The sequence below is a fragment of the Hoplias malabaricus genome, chromosome 1, assembly GCF_029633855.1.
Source record: "Hoplias malabaricus isolate fHopMal1 chromosome 1, fHopMal1.hap1, whole genome shotgun sequence".
In the NCBI taxonomy this organism is placed as follows: domain Eukaryota; kingdom Metazoa; phylum Chordata; class Actinopteri; order Characiformes; family Erythrinidae; genus Hoplias; species Hoplias malabaricus.
In genome coordinates, this window is record NC_089800.1 from 27,303,458 (window position 1) to 27,321,500 (window position 18,043).

Here is an 18,043-nt window from a genome sequence, read left to right on the forward strand (position 1 = left end):
CTTTTGGGATGAATTACAGTGGAGACTGTGAGTCAGGCCTTCTTATCCAACATCAGTGTCTGACCTCACAAATGAGCTTCTGGAATAATGTTTAAAAATTTCCATAAACACACTGCTAAACCTGTGGAAAGCTATACCAGAAGAGTTGAAGCTGTTATAGCTGCAAAGGGTGGGTTGACATCATATTAAACCCTATAGATTAAGAGCAGGATGTCACTCAAATTCATATTTGTGCAAAGGTAGATGAGTGAATACACTACAGTGAATGTGGAGCTGTCAGCAAGCCTCTATCAGGAAAAAAAAAAAAAAAAAAAAATATATATATATATATATATATATATATATATATATATATATATATATATGTTCTACTGGTTTTCTCTGACCAATTGCCTGGCCAACCAAGAGCCCATATCTAACCATCAATGGATATGTCACTTGTATCAGAAGAAGCAGAAAATACAACAAAATTCTAAGACTGAAAATTGGAGTTGTGTAAAAAAAATATACCTGCAAGTATATTCAAAAAAGTTATAGCATGTCTGCTGGAGTCTGTAATAAAGGCAAACAGTAAGCAAAGACATGAGGTGTTCAAAAATTTCAGCAGTACTGCTGTGTCTGATCCGTTCATTCCAGAGAAACACACATTAACACACCACCACATCAGTGTCACTGCAGCACTGAGAATGATCTGCTAATAAGTAACAACTCTGTGGCGGTCCTATGGAGTCTTGACCATTGAAGAGCAGGCCACCAATCTTATGTTTCAGAGCATCACACATCTCTGACTATGGTCTTCAGATCATCAAAAGGGTTTAAATACAAATAACATTTGACAATGGTTTTGACACTACAAAGCTTTTGAAAAACAACCCAAGATATCAGTAGTAAAGCACTTTCCACTGTTGACATCTTCTGTTTACAGTTTGTGAATAGCCATGGTTTTCTGAAGCTCTTTTTGAAAATGTATTATATATCCCCAATATTGTGTCTGGTAAAGCTGAGAGTCACTAACATTCATAAGTCTATTTAGTCAATTCAGTCAAGTGTTCAGCCACTGGGGTATATGAGGGTTTGATCCTTTGATTTTGCATCCAAATCTGCTGGAATATCCTTCAATGACCACAGAATCAAGATGTTGGCACGGCCATTCCAGTCCTTGACCCAAAACCCTGGAAATTCTGGAGAGATTCTGTACTGAGGCGTGGTCTCAGATTTCTAAGCACTGTATTCTCAAGTCTCCACAAGCATTATAGGAAAGCACTTTGTTTTGAGTTTTGTGTGTTGGAGCTTGTCTGGATAAGTTTAAGATTAAAGTCTCTGAGGTCCTGAGGACCGTGTCTGAATTGATTCTTGAGTTTTTAGTAGAGAATTTTGTTATAACCTTGGGTTAAATTATAACATTTTTTTTCTACGATGCCATTAGGCTGTCTACGACATTAAGTTGCTTTTTTAATGTTATCTAACGTATTAATAATAATGAAATAGCTTAGTCCTCATCATGGCCTAAGTACAAATGCTTAGCGTTTTATATAGATCCCTTATCTCCAGATGCTTTAGTAAGTTACTGTTTTAAATATTTCTTACATATAATAATAGCAAAACAATCATTGCTTTGTCTTAGTAAATGGTATGTAGCCTATTACTTTACACACAGCAACCTGTTGCAGTGCTGCATACTCCATGACAAAATTACAGTTATTATCAGTGGAAATTCTGATGACACCAGGGGTTACCCTGGAACCCTCCCTTATACACAACAGATACTTAAGTAACAAGTCTAAACTGAATTAGGAAACTTCTTAGAAGAAGTTGTCCACTGTTAGTTTGCCCTTGTGATAAACAGAAAGTACACTTAAATTATGCTGATGCACCTTAGTAATGTATTTAGAACAACTGTTATGTAATAAATCACTATTAATATGTAATTTAAATTATTAAGTTACACTCAATATATACTGAGTATATTAGTCATGTTATTTTCACCGCTCACCTAATTCAGTTCAAAAACATGGATCATTTTTGACAGTTCACAACATCATTTGACCACAAGCTGTCCTTAACTTTTTATTTACAAGTATTGTAATTAGCAGTACTATATATATTCTTATTTTGTTTTACTGCTTCTATTGTTAGTGACTATATATATATATATATATATATATATATATATATATATATATATATAGTGAAGATGAAGGACTGGCGCCCCCTCCAGGGTATGTTCCTGCCTTGTGCCTAGTGATTCCGGGTAGGCTCCAGACCCACCACAACCCTGACCTAGATAAGCTGCTACAGACAATGAATGAATGAAGAACTTTTAATATGTTTTAAGAGATCAATAGGGCAGCTCAGAGAAAATGTTTAATTTTATCAGAAGAGTGGTGAGAATATGACATATGACTAGTATACTCTGTAAGTTTAAATTAATATAATTTAAATAACATACTATTTGTGATTTAGTAGAAATAATGGTTCCAAGTTAATGTTAAGTATATAAATACTTCAGCACAATTTGTTTTCACAAGGGTGTGTAAAGCATTGTATTTAATTAGCTTTAAATATTATTTTTAGGTCTAAAAAATTACCAAGGTCTGGACCTTGCTGACCTCATAGCTGGCTACAGATAAGGCCACAGCAAGCATACTAACTAGCATGATGAACAGCTAAAATTTAAACGGACATTCATTATGTACTAAAACCCCAAAAAGGTTAGTCTGCAACTTTACCTATTACTGTTGAAGAGAGGCAACTGTGTACTAGCTAGTATAAATGCCTTTTGCTTCAATCTTGCCAAACTTTTCAAGCTGTTCTCTGTCTGTTTTTCCTTTAGCAATGTGTAGCTCTTTGTTCTATCCACTGAAATGAAGATTTTTAGCTGTATTGAACCTGATGCTGCTGTAAGTTTCAGAACAGCAGTGCTTTAATGAATGTTCATGTACATAGCAAGCTAACAAGCAAATTAACACCTGGAACTTTGGAAACAAATGGTTTTATTTATTTACTACATTTATGTCGGTGGTCCCAATGCAATACTTTTAAAAGGCTTTTATGCTCAGGTAGAACTTTCGCAAGTTTTTGTTCTAGAGTCAGAGTCTAGTCATGAGTCTGAGTCACAAGCCCGACTTGCTGACTCAAGTCCTCTGCTATGTGGAGGTGTCTGTTTATCTCCAGGCCAACAGAAGACCTATTAGTTCTTTCCTTGAGATGAACTTGTCTCTTGAATTTCATCTCTTACGTGCACCTCAGACAAAATCGGACCAAGGCACAGCATCAGTGCACCACTTCTAGAACCAAGCGTCCTTGTCCATAATGACCAGCTGGTAACGTCAAGCAATATCAGCATACTTCCCTGCTTCCCCAAGGTTTATCTGAAGGAGGCGTTTATGCTTAAAATAGACGTCCGTGGGAGGAAGCCATGTGGGCAGTACTGCCGTTGAGAGTGGTCCATATCCATGACCGAAGTGGTCAAGCTCTTGCGTTCCTTTTTGAGGGACGTGTGCCTCTGCCACTGGCACAGAAGCATCTCGACCTGCTCGCGGAAGAAGCTGGTGGTCAAGGTGTACAGGATGGGGTTCAAGGCACTGTTGATGGGCAGGATGAAGATCACTACCCATGATGTGATGGTTCCTTAGAGAGAAACAGGCAAAAGAAAGACAGAAAACAACTTAATACAGAATAGAGAAGAATGAATTCATAAGAATTGAACACAATATACGACCAAAATTTGAACAGCAGCCCTATAGAGTACTTCTGAAATCTAGTGTATTAACTAGGAGTTCATTTGCAGGGAGAGCTTCTACTATCCTGAGAAGCACTTATATATATATATTATTTTCCCCGTGTCCGCGTGGGTCTCCTTCGGGTGCTCCGGTTTCCTCCCACAGTCCAAAAACACACGTTGCTCAAAAGTGTCCGTAGGTGTGAGTGTGTGAATGAATGTTTGTGTCTGTATTGCCCTGTGAAGGACTGGCGCCCCCTCCAGGGTGTATTCCTGTCTTGCGCCCAATGATTACACGTAGGCTCTGGACCCACCGTGACCCTGAACTGGATAAGCGGTTACAGATAATGAATGAATGAATGAATATATATTATTTTGGGAAAAAAGTCTGGAAATTTTGGAAATCCATAAGGAATAATTATTGATGTTTTCACTGGGAATTGAGAGGGTACTGATGTGATATCTGGTATGAACATAAGCCTCAAATGCTGAATCAAATATTGAAAACACAAAATATTTAATCTGATCCAATCCTGTAACACATCTATTCAGAACTAGCACTTACTCACACTGAGACATGATATTGTTAGCTGTGTCTTTCATGCAGAACTGAGAGGTGTTTGTTTAGATTTAGCATAAACTCGTAAATGCTCATTCATGCATGTACTAATTCATTTATTCATTCATAACCAACGTAATTATAATCTTTATCATCTTTTTTTTGTTTGTTTGTTTAATCCATTTCAGGGTCATAGAGGCAGACAGGGAAAGCTAAAGAAGCCCAGGCATAACTCTGTTCCCTGCAGCTTCCCACAGCTCTTCCTGGGGGACCCCCAGGCATTCCAAGGCCCAGCCAGGAACTATAATCCTTCCAGCATGCCCTGGGTGTAACCCTGGTCCTCTTTCCAGTTGGCCATGTGTGGTATACCTCCAGTGGGAGACATGCAGGAGGCATCTTTAACAGATGCCCAAATCACCTCAGCTGTCTCCTCTCAGTTTGAAGGAGCTGCTCATGGAGAATACACCCAGTACTTTCAGTCATTACCCAGAGCTCATGACCATAGGTGATGGGGGGGACGTAGACTGACCAGTAAGCTCTCTTTTTTACCAAAACCTTCTAGTGCAGTGACCACATTAGAATTAGAATTAAAATCACTTTATTGGCTCACTTTATAATACACACAAGTGAACACTAGGGGACAGATGCCCAGAGCCATGGGCTTCCCTAGCCACAGTGCCCGGGGGGCAGTTGGAGGTTAGGTGCCTTGCTCAAACTAAAAGTCATGACCTGACGGCTCTGAGGATCGAACCAGCAACCTTCCATTTACAAGCCCAGTTCCCTGATGACCAGGCCTGGCCTGGCTGGCAGCCCAGCTTAATCCAGACTGACTCATTCATAACCACGTCACTGAAATAGATTTTGTGGATAAGAAAATGAGAGAGATGAGACTGTTATATGCTCATTTTATGAGTGCTTTCATTGAAAACAGCTCATTTAAAAGATTATATTTAAAATATTCATTATATTGGTATCAGATCTGATATAAAAAGTTTCAATATCAGTTTCAGTCCCAAAAAAAAAAAAAAAAGTGGTATAATTTCCTCTTTCCTGAAAATAAAAGTCATGGGCATGACTTGCTTCTACATGAAAGGGTTTGAAGATTTGATTTTAAATTATTATATATTATATTAAGCTTGAATTAATAAATTTATGTATTTGTATAAACTGTTATTAAAAGCACTTACTGATTTTTTTTTTTAACTAAATGTGTATTAAGAAGCGCAGCGGTTTGAGCGCTAATTATTTCTGCTAATTTAGTCCAGTGAATATATGGCATTCCTAAGGTTGATTATTCTGTAATAAACAGCTTCTATGAATTATGTTATTACAAAACATACAATGAAAACATGCTCCTGCCCTTTCCGCTCATTTTCCGTTGAGTCAGAACTTTAGATTAGAGGAGCTAAAGAGCTTTAAAATGAGCATAACACACAAAAGGATGCTCATTTATATTCCCAGTCTTAACGAATGTCCAGACTTTTGGGCAGTGAAGCTTAGTCCAGTTGTTCTTACCTGGGATCTCCACCTCCAGCAGAGACAGGATCTTCACCAGGAAGATGGGGATCCAGCAGAGGGCATCAGAGAACACGATAAAGAAGAAGCGGTTGGCCACAGCCACGTCTTTGTGTAGCCGGCTTCGCAGCTCTGTGTTGATGCCGGTTTTGTAGATGGAGTAGAACATGCTGGAGTAGGAGACCACGATGATGAGGAAGGCCACCAGATTAAGTCCTGGACTCACAAAAACACACCAGAGAGTGAGCGGGAGAGATCTGATATAAATATAACCTCACCTTGAAACACAGAAAAAAAAAACATTACATTACATTAATTATTGATATTCTGTGTGTGAATGTGTTGGTTTCCAAGTCCCTTTGCAGTCTTTACCAGTTAATAAATACTTTTCATTCATTCATTATCTGTAACCGTTTATCCAATTCAGGGTTGCGGTGGGTCCAGAGCCTACCTGGAATCATTGGGCGCAAGGCGGGAATACACCCTGGAGGGGGCCCCAGTCCTTCACAGGGCAACACAGACACACACACACATTCACTCACACACTCACACCTACGGACATTTTTGAGTCGCCAATCCACCTGCAACGTGTGTTTTTGGACTGTGGGAGGAAACCGGAGCACCTGGAGGAAACCCACGTGGACACGGGGAGAACACACCAACTCCTCACAGACAGTCACCCGGAGCGGGAATCGAATCCACAACCTCTAGGTCCCTGGAGCTGTGTGACAGTTAATAAATACTTAATTGTGTTAAATAAAGTGTGCTGTTGATTTAACAAATCTATACAATCAAGGAGAACATCTGGGAGCAAACATCATATTCACATGTCTACATTTTATAAAGAAAAAATATCCATTTATTTGACATTTGACTGTATTTAAGTTTTATTGTAAATATATATATATATATATCATGCCTTTACAAGCACCACTTTTACTGAGAAGATCAATTAAAATAATAATAACAATAAAAACAATAATAATAAATATCATCATCATAATCATCATCTTCGGTGCCTAAGACTTTTGCACAGTATTGTAAATCACTGCAATTAACTACAAGTGAGAACTGATTAATTACTTTGTAGGTAAGTGAACCAAATAACCCTTAACTAAACAAGAATTACTGAGTCTTAAATAGCTCCTGGAGAACTAAATACTAATTATGTCTCCTTCATAATAACTACTCATTAACTACTGGTCAATCCAAATGAAGGACACCTTAACACCTCAATCATTAGTAATGAGTTTCCATGTGTTGCTGTTAATTCCCAAAGAAGAACGCAACCATAACTAATTCACTATCTAACAAAAATGACTTCATTCATTCATTATCTGTAAGGGTCACGGTGGGTCCAGAGCCTACCTGGAATCATTGGGTGCAAGGAGAGAATACACCCTGGAGGGGGCGCAAGTCCTTCACAGGGCAACACAAACACACACACACACACACACACACACACAAACACTCACACCTACAGACACTTTTGAGTCGCCAATCCACCTACCAACGTGTGTTTTTGGACTGTGGGAGGAAACCGGAGCACCCGGAGGAAACCCAATATATATCAATTTAATTTCTGGCTGAAAAAAAAAATCCCATTCCATAAGATAGGGCTGTGTTGTATGATGTTTTGATCGGATGTCCTCTGAATTAGGAAAGGGTTTTTTTTTGCCACATTATTTAGAAATTAAAGTTGAGTGGGAAAAAAAATGCTATTTCCATTACTCGAGGCTGTTAGGTGCCGGAGCTGAAACAAACAGATGACATCAACCAAGAGACAGAGGGAACTTTAGTGATGTTCTGCCTGTGGATTCATTATACTGTGGAGTCATTACAGCATGTGAATTCACATCACACACTAAACCAAGGCTCATGTGTCTGCGGTAAATACGAGCCTCTATTTGTGGGCAGTGTCAGCATGACCACAGCCATTTCCACACATTAGCACCACAATGACAATCCAGTGTAATAACAGGCACATGTTGATAAGAGGATAATATCTCTCCTTTCATTCCCTTCTTTTAGAACCCTACAGAAAAATCAATATCCTCATTAGCTCACAATCTGGTGTCTCCAAAATGGTAACTTTTCAACAGAAAGCAAAAAAAAAATCTCTTTCGAAGTATTTAGATTCATCTGCAGTGGTAGCAGCTTCTACCTTTCTGGGAAGGCTTTAGGTTGAATGCTAAAACGGTTGGTGTGAGGAGTTAAATGAACACTTTGGAATATTTTTACCCTAAAATTACATCTTCAAATTCTTTGTGATGCCCTACTCAGCTGTAATAGGGATAATAGAATCTCTGTCACTGCTACTCTGGGCTGAGCACTGCAGAAACGGCACTATGTAACATCTGGAAGAGGGTAGGAAACCAACCCTTTACTAACTGTTTAATAGAACAGTTCCACAGTTTCACACTTATTTACATTCTTTTCCATTTACACTTTGCATTGAGCTTGATGATGTGCAGCTGAAACCTATTCTAGGACTCTGACGGTGTGACAGGGACACCACCTTTTGTGCCACTGTGCTGCCCTCAGCCATTCATCTAATGTATTAACATAGGGAGTCACGTTACCTTCTTTTCAAATATAAATTTTCCAGGGTTACTTTTAAATTATGAAATACCACCTGCAAATATTTTCTTAGCATTGAGCAGCTCTTTGACAATTATTAGGGTGTACATAGCCCCTGCATTTAACTGTTTCTCAGTGTCATTCTATGTATAAAGGCTAGATCTGGCCTAAATAGATTCTTTTCAAACAAAATGGGGACGGTGAAAAGGCCGCAGGAAATCAATATTTTTAATTACAGAACAACATATTGAACTCTTTTAAAGAACACAATTTGCAGTTTGCAGGGCATCCATGATTGTTTTTAACATTAGGGTTAGAGAAAGTTTTAAGGCAGATTTTTCACTCAAGGCTGCCAGATACTCATATCTTTTCATACACAGTATAGTAACACCAGGAATTAACTTTTAGTCAAATTTGTTTCCACCCTGATACCTGGTTAGGTTTGAGAGTACTGTAACAGTCATATTATATTATAATCCATTACAATGTTAAGTGGGACAGAAGTGTGTAAGTAATAACATACACCTAGCTTATTACTTTTAGTTGCGGTATAAAACTTAAATTTAAATTGTTGTGTACAGAAAATGTACTACTCTTACACCAAAAGTATACCTTTATAAAAGAAAACGTGGGCCAATTTAGTCTCAAAAAGTAATGAAATTATACACTTACAAGTATACATTACTACTCGTACATGGATATATGTATACTCACTACAGTAAGCGCACTTGGTAAATATACTTATGTTCAATTGATAAAATTAACTTTAAGTATACTGTCTTTTGTGAAGGAAGTTGGTGACACTAACAATGACTAAGAGCATGTTGAAATTTAATCCATGCCAAAGATTGATTCAGACCTTGTGTTATTGAACATTGAAAACATATTGGCCCTGTGTCCCTAAACTTTTCACAGACACCATGTATTACAGCCAACACAATCAATACTCACCCAGGAATATGCCGGTGGAGTATCCCCTGGCGGTGGGCTTCTCAATGCGATCGGAATGCAGAGGGAAGCAGACCCCATTACGGCCGTAATAGTTTCCAAAGTGCTCCTCACTGAGCAGAGGCACGGCAGCGATGGACAGCCCCAGCAGCCAAATAACGGCCAGCACCGAGAATGTCTGACTCCTGCCTGGACGCAGGTGGCTGAGGGGGAACACGATGACCAGAAATTTCTCCAGGGTGAGGTAGGTCAGCAGCATGACAGACACCTCGGATGACAGCATGGCCAGGAATCCAATGATGCGGCACTCCATGCTCTCCATCCACACATGGGCATTCTTATTGTACTCGCCACGGAACTTAACGTCAAAAACCCCTACGAAGAACAGGTACACCCCCATCAGACAGTCAGCACCTACAGGAGGATTAGCATGGAGTTAGTTGGGGAACCAGAAAGTCAAATGGTGCGGAAGTCCAGAAAAACTGTTGGAACATTATAATTGTATTGTTGCTGTACTGAGATTATGTTTTTGATTTTCTTGTTACCTGTTTTTTTCCTCAAGGTCACAAGTTCATAATTCACATGACCTCAAACAGTATAGACACTGAATGTGTCTGGAATTGACTTGGATCAGGAGAGAGCGAAAATGCATGACGCTGCTGTGGGGTTTGATCCTTGTGGTATTTTGACCAAAGCAGGTGACAGATGTATTATTAAGACCCCAGGGAATGAACTTTTGGAGGTGTTAACTTGTGAAAAGGGGGTTTAATATGTCCCTTTTAAGATGCCAAGATATTTTTAGAAGGTCACTGTTTACAGTGTATCAGAGGGTTTCTTTTATTCTGACCCATGCCATTGATGAAAATAAGAAAAGAACATGTCTGGAAAAGACGTGTGAACTATTTACAACACTGAGTTTGGTACATCGTGCTCCCTCTGGTTAGTAACATAACAGCTGCTTGAGCTCTCCTGTAATGTTCCTGCTCTGTAAGAACCCCACTGGAATAGATGTGGGACTGTTCTTCATTTTACTTTTACTTAGGTATGATCAGAATCCCTGGGACAGAGCTGATCTCTGTCTCTGAAACTCAGCCCACTGGTGTTCTGAGGAGTTTGAGCTAAGCCTAATTTGTACACAAATAACCAACCCTTACAAAATTCAGTATATATATATATATATATATATATATATATATATATATATATATATATATATATATATATATAGAGAGAGAGAGAGAGAGAGAGGTTGTAATGCTAAGAATGGCTGAAAATATGCTATTCAGTGTTGCTGTCAGCCCATGTTTCACAGTGAATTAGCTCTCAGCTCTGATTCAAACCCCACACAGTGTCACGGTCATCAGTTCTGGACTTGATATGAATTATACATGTGTTTGTTTTTAAAATTTAACATCTGTGTGTGTGAGTGTGTTTTGTTTAATATGCATAAAACTGGACCCTTTCTATAAGGACCAATGAGTAATTTTTAAGACCACTAAACATGAATTATTATTATTATTATTATTATTATTATTATTATACTTCGGATTTTGCATTTATTACACATTCATTTTTTTTATATTAATTCCTACTCAAATAAACTGGAGAATCAAATTGATTGTAGTGTCTGAATGAATCTGTTTATGTTCCATAGAGAGGGTCCCTAAAATGGGGCAACCATGTTTTAAATATCTTTAGTACACAATCTCTGGTTCATTTCTCACTGTGAAATCTAGCTTTGATCCAGAAAAATACCCTTAAATGACCATGGTGTTGGCTTCAGAATGATGCGTAAGTCTCTCTAAGATCTACAAATCACTAACCATTAATAACCCATGGCCACAATCTCAGTTTAGAGATAAATCTTTTCTTGCCATCTTGAAGACTAGAGATTAGACTAAAACTGATGAGCTGACTAACAGCAACAAATATGACATTTTTTCAGAGGTTTCTACTGTGGATACAGAAAGCTATTCATCCACTAAGAGCTAGGCCTGTGTTGAACTCACTGGGCTGGCTACAGGAAAACTTTGACCGGAGAGATGAACTCATGCTTTGGATCACTGTTCAGCTTAAAGGTCCAAAAACACTTCTAACCTCCTGGCATAGACAGACAGATTTTTAAAAGCCCTGAAACCTGATATCTCAGTCCTAAATCCTATGCAAAGCCATGACGCAGTACTCTTATGAGATAGATATTTTTATTTGCCTTCCTTTTCTGGTATAACTGCATTTATAGCTGAAATACGCTATGGTCAGTGTCACATTCAAAATTTCAAAAGCCATTCAAAATATGTGGAAAATGGCCCAAAACAAAGGAAATCTTTCCTGAGTGAAGGATAGAGAAGGAGTGAGAATATGGGGAGAGAGAGAGCGAGAGAAGAGGATGGTGGGATTGTGTTGGTGCCCCAGCAGTACGGCTCAATAACCTCAAGAATAATTACAGGGACCTCGAGAATAATTCTATGAAGCATGTAGCACAAGAGGCATTGTGGGAGTAAAATAACTCAGAGGTGCACTCCACAGTCGGCTCTTTCACAAAATTAATTCATGACTAACACGTGTCGTGAACACTGAGATTATCTTATCAACTCTGGACCACCTTAAAAATAGAGCATCAGTGAACACATATCTCACTCTGATCTGACTCCATGGTAAACAAAGAATAAAAAATGACTCAGTTATGACTCTAATAGTTTATCACTGGCTCTGGTGCTGTATTCAGCTACAGCGACACCCTCCGCTGATGACATATCCTTGGTTCCCCTCTAAACATGTAGAAATGTGGGACGGTTCACTGGAAAGAACCAAGGTTCCAAGAATCAGGACAGGAATTGGTTCAAGAGCCAGAGTTATTTTGGTGGAAAAGTGCTATCAGATTTGCAATAGTATGTTATCACTAAGCTATATCAGATAATGGATCTGTTTTTAACATAGACTTTGAAAGATTGTAAAAAACAGGACTAGGCACCTGAGTAAATGAAATATAAAAACCTATTTATCTGAGCAGTAACAGTTTATTTGCTCAAATAATAAGCAAACAAACTAAAAGCCGTAATATTAAGATTAACAAACAAATTAATTTATTTATGACCAGCAGTGATATTCTGCATGTGAATGTTTTGGTTTAACCATTTCACATCTCTCCTCGTGGCGGTCCAGTATTATTTGAGATTTTCATTTAATACCTAGTTTTTCCGGTTAAAAAATACTTCATTATGTTGAATCAAGTGTGCTGTGGATTTAACAAATCCATACGATCAAGGAGAACATCAGGAAAAAAAAAAACTTTGTTCTCCATACTCACTCACAACACATCTACTATATAAAAAAACCCTTTACTGTATTCATGTTTTGGTATTTTTTATAATTGTATACAATTTTATACAAGCACCACACTTATTGAGAAGATACATTATTTTACATAGTAATAATTATAATAATAATAATAATAATAATAATAATAATAGGTGCCTAAGACTTTGCAGAGAACTATATTTCATGTGACGTTCCAATGTTCCAAGGCTCATTGATGGAAAAGTTGTATTGTTTATGATATTAGATCAGAATAAGCTCAGCAAATTTATTATCTGTTGTGTCATATACTGAAGCAAAAATTACTCAAACGAGAACAGATGTTTCATGAATAATGCTATTGTATCAAATGCCAAGAGAAAAACTTGAAGAACTTATTGTTTTTTTTTTAATGTTGACCATTACATGGCATCACACACACACACACACACACACACACACACACACACACACACACACACACACACATTCACACAACCAATCTACCTATGAGAATATATTTCTAGACTGTGGGAGGAAACCAGAGCACCTACAGGAAACCCGCACAGACATTGGGAGAACACATTCAATTCCTAACTGATTGTGCTGTGTGGCAGCAACACTACCTGCAGGACCACCTGGTAGCACACCACTTAGCCCCAGTTTAGAAAATGACAACTTCTTGTCTGCAGGCCAAGAAGAAATACAATTAACATAGTGTAGGGTATCAGCTGATTCCTAGGCCACGCCAATAAACCACTCCTGCCCTCATGCGCCTTGGGCCACACCCTCAAAAACTATATTCTACAGGTTAATCAGTATACTCAGCTGCGCTCAGCTATGCAGTATACTCAGCTAAGATGTGCCCACTGTTCACTTGTGTACCCAGCATTGTACTGTGGAGCAATGGAACTGTGTTCTCTCCAGAGATTGAGCTCCATCTAGTACATTTGGGATGAGTATTTTCATTTTTACACAAGGTCCCTGGAAAAAAATAAACTGGTAGTTCTGGCAATATGCAATGTTCCGACTTTATGAGTAGGCAATAGCATTGAGCCTTCAACACTGACCATGAGGGCAATAAAAGCAGATGTAAAAGCACAGTTGGCAGAGTAGAGATTGTACCTCTGGTACTCACAGCACAAAACCTTGATACAGATGGCATGCAGGTTGTTTTCTGCACGGATGAGGGTCCGCATGCCGATGACGAAGAGATTCCCAAAGCAAGTGATGAAGGCCATCACCCATACGGACACGCGCAGGATGACACTGGCCAGCAGGTCCTCGAGGGATGAGAGTCCATCAGAGTTGGGTTTACACTTTCTCACATGAGGCGCATAAGGGCAGTACTGGAACTTCTTAAAGTATCTGAGAAAAGAGGACAGCAGGCTTTTACGCAAAAAGATTTGCTGTCCTCTCTGATTTGTGAAGGACAGAACGGTCAAAATGTCACATGGCATCTGATTCAAATTGGATTTCTGATTTATTCAGTTTGAAAGGAGGGTATTTGTATTTTCTGTCCTTTAGGAGCAAGGGCTCATGGTATCTACTAATTGTACTGCCATTATTGTGACCAACAACATCGCTCTGGGAGCAGATATGACTTATTTAAAAGTCACAATGTGGACATTTGGTTTAAATATCTGCACTAGCTCTGCTAGTCCATCACTATAAACAGTAAACCTACAATTCATAGCTGTAAAAACAAAAAATATATACATTATAGTACTACAATTTCAGTGATGAGAAAAAAGAGCAGCTTATTATTTATTATTGCTAAAGCTTAAATAAATGCACTAACTTTAACCCTAACCCTAAGCCAAAGATGGAGAGTAAGGGTTCATCTGATGTCTTTTCTCATGGAGGATAATTCAGTTCTAAAACTTTAACTTCACTTTAAAATGCACTCAAGCAAACTCATGATCAAGGCACAACAAAAAGGAAAAAAAAAAAAAAACAGCAGAAAAGTTACATTTACTTTTCTGTTTCACCTTGATGATTATGCTATATGTTATATCAGAGAGTTTTTGATCTGGCAGATCTGTCTCTCTTTCACTCTCTCTTTCTCTGTCCTTGATTGTCTGTTTGTGTATTTAACTTTCAGAGAGACTTTAAAGCTTTGTAACACTCTAAAAGTAAAATTGTGGTAGATATGTCTCTATTCTCTGTGTTTAAGTATTACCCCACTGTAAAGACTGTAAACTTTGATATGGGGTGATATATGATATGAAAATAAATATTGTGAATACTGGTTGGAAGAGAGCAGGCTAGGCCCTGTTTGCAGCGCTTATGGACTGGCATTGGATATTTAACACTGAATGTGTTGCTGATTAACTTGGATTTTGAGGAGTAGAATCTGCAGAAAAGTTCCCAGACTGAACTTTAAAGTTGTAGTATCACATACTTGTAAATATCTTTGTAAAACAAGCTACAATAATGTATTTGATATGATATTTGTTGTTGAGGCTTTTGTGTCATTTACACAGAATAAATTTGGCACATGCTGGCTTCTGAATTTGGCACAGTGTTAAAGATGTAAGAATAGCAGTATTAGGAGAAATCTACATGTAGGAGAGGTTCTTCATGGGCTGGAACATGCGGGTTTGGATATTCGGGATTTCCACCCCTTCCAGGCCTCTGTGGAAGAGATGAGAGTGTCAGTAATGATCCAACAGTTCTGTTTTATTGAACATTAATACGACATATTTTACATTGTCTCATACAATACATACCCAAACATTTACAGACACCCTCAACAATTTTTTAATTCTGTCATCTATTGTGGACACAGGCATTCAGTTGTGCATATGAGCCTAGACACACCATGCCCAATGCCAAGCATCACACAGAGAATATAAAGGCTCCATTCACCAACACTGGGCTGTGGAGCAGAGAAACTGTGTTCTCTAAATTCTTTATATAGTTGGAGTGGTTGGGATAATATTAGTTGTGATCTAGAACTAATCACTCAACAATAAGAGAATAAGAACTAATATTCTCACAGAAATGTTCCATCTAGTGTGAAATCTTCCCAGAACAGTGAAGGAGGACAAACTACCCATGCTGAAGGAGCATGTGGTTACAACATTTTGGCCTTTGCAATGGTAACCTTACAGAAGAAGGACAATGTGTCGTTAAACTCTGTTAATGTAACTGCAATACAAGTTAGGACCATTTCTATTGGTCCATTCCTCTGAAAGTCAGAAATGCAATACATTTTTATCAACAGGGCAACACTTAAAAATTAGGAGCTAAAACAGTAAAACAAAAACATCCAAAACAGTTCAGCATTTACATGTCACAGTGTAAGATGTTAAACTCTTAATGCTCCTTAATCAAACCAATTAAAAACCAGAGTGCGTCCTGAAACCTGAGTACGAATGCTGAGTGTTTACTCACAGTGACTGGAGCTGAGTGAGGTGATCAAACTGGCTCAGGTGGATGTGGCTCAAGGGATTCTGGGACAGATTCCTATAAATATGAGCAGTTTCAAAGTCAAAGGAATGATTAAAACATTTGAGACGATTAATAAATGTACCATATTTCAAGGGTCAGTTGATTTGTCGGTTATTAATTTACAAAGTTGGAAATTTGTATGCATCAAAAAACAGTAGTGAGCATTTATACACATCTCAGTTCCAAATACATACATGAAAATGCAAATGAAAACAAAAAGAAATGATATGTAAATTCACTTTCATCTAAATTACAACATAGAATCCAAAGACACTTAAGTTAAATTTTTGAAGGTTTGAAGGGACACCTTAAGTTTTGCCAGCATAATGTTCAAAACCAGTTGTTCAAGTGCACCTCAGCTATGGATGTTGAGGGAGGAGACAGCACTCTTTCTTCACTCCCTTAGCCCCCAATTTCTCCCGCCGATTGAGGGGTGCCCTTCCAAACTCATGTGTTTCAAATAAATAAAGTTCCTAATAACTGCTTTCTATTTCATTTGTTTTTTCAGGTAATGTTGCAGATATTTTTTTGGAACTGAGGTTTAGTCATGGCTCTATGGCAGTATCTCGACAAAAACGGTAATTGTAATTATTAGATGGACTACAGCTCTAATATTTACGCAAACAGCAAAATTACATTTTAAGTTTAGCCTTTTATTCTGCCACTCAGGGATTTAGCCAATTGTTGCCACATCATGCAAGCAACATGGCACTGGAAGCATGAACAAAAGCACACACACTACTCTTGAATTCTTTCATTCAAGGCAACATAGCACAGTAGAGATGGTCTGTGTTTCCAGGTGCGCTATGTTGCTTCTCTTAGCATTTAAAGTCAGTTGAAAGCTTAATGTGTGAAGAGAATCTAAATGAGGGCTCTGTTACAGAACACGAACACTTAAAGTAAAGTGACAGATGATATCCACCCTTTTTTAGTGCCAGCTGTGTATCCCCCACAGCACCTCCCCAAACATGACACTGCGCCTCTGAACGGTTATCTGTTCTAGCACACTCACTTCAGTTTAGGAAAGGCTCACTGATGAGCAGAGTAAATGTATTCGTTGGTATGAGTGTGTTGTAATGATGAACACATCATATCATACAGGCCAAGCTGAAATGGTGAACTTGCATCAGATTCATGGGCAAACAAGACATAAAGGAGTGAAAGGGGTGAACAAAAGCAGCTCAGGGCCTTACTTTCACCCACTTTTTTCTGCCTCCAACATCTATTTCAAGAATTGACTGTTCACATGCTGCCTAATACATCTCACCCCTAAAAGGTGCCATTGTATTGAGATAGTCAGGGTTATCTCATGTCATCTGTCGGGGGTTTTAATCTTTAGGCTGATTTTTTTTAAGCAGGTGGTTATAATAATTTGGCTGGTGAGCCAAAGCGAGAATAAAAACTCACAGTATCTGGAGAGACAGGAGGCCCTCGAAGATATTGTCTGGTAACTCCTTTATTTGATTCCTGGAGAGGTCCCTGCAGAAGCCACGGCACATATGTATCAGTAAAGAAAGCCTGCTTTCGGCTCATATACCCACAATATGAACATCTGGCTGCAGAAAACCATCTCATGTTAGCACTCACAGCTCTCCCAGCACATGCAACCCCTGGAACGTGTTCTCCGGCAGGTCCTTAATCTGATTGGCTCGCAGCGATCTGGAGAAAACAGAGCAAATGGGGGTAAAATCACCAGCTTCCAACAGCAAGGCATTTACCTTTTGGCTCATGCTATAATTACGCCGTGTTATGAGGCCTAAGACTTTGATGACAGTGCTCAGGTTGTAAAAGGCAATATGGTGAATTTCACATTTTCATATTTTCAGACTAAAATAAATGTTGTTTTCTTTTATTAATATTAGACCTGCCATTTATGAAGTAATACACTGCTCAAAAGCTGGGAACATCCAGCTTTTTAAAAATGTATTTAAATTAAACCCTGGTGCACACTTAATACATTAAAAGACTAA

The 18,043-nt window shown here is 38.4% G+C and overlaps 1 protein-coding gene across 1 annotated transcript in view; it reads right to left on the minus strand.

The window, feature by feature from the left end:
* Positions 1-3,014: 3,014 nt before the first annotated feature.
* Positions 3,015-18,043, minus strand: part of rxfp2b (relaxin family peptide receptor 2b) — a 56,322-nt gene continuing 41,293 nt past the window's right edge. The window contains exons 11-18 of the mRNA XM_066679709.1: positions 17,661-17,732; positions 17,481-17,552; positions 16,017-16,088; positions 15,183-15,254; positions 13,756-13,985; positions 9,327-9,737; positions 5,796-6,011; positions 3,015-3,630 (exon numbers count right to left, since the gene is read on the minus strand). Coding sequence (XP_066535806.1) covers positions 3,368-3,630; positions 5,796-6,011; positions 9,327-9,737; positions 13,756-13,985; positions 15,183-15,254; positions 16,017-16,088; positions 17,481-17,552; positions 17,661-17,732 — 1,408 coding nt within the window. The 3' untranslated portion in view covers positions 3,015-3,367. The remainder of the gene's footprint in view (positions 3,631-5,795; positions 6,012-9,326; positions 9,738-13,755; positions 13,986-15,182; positions 15,255-16,016; positions 16,089-17,480; positions 17,553-17,660; positions 17,733-18,043) is intronic.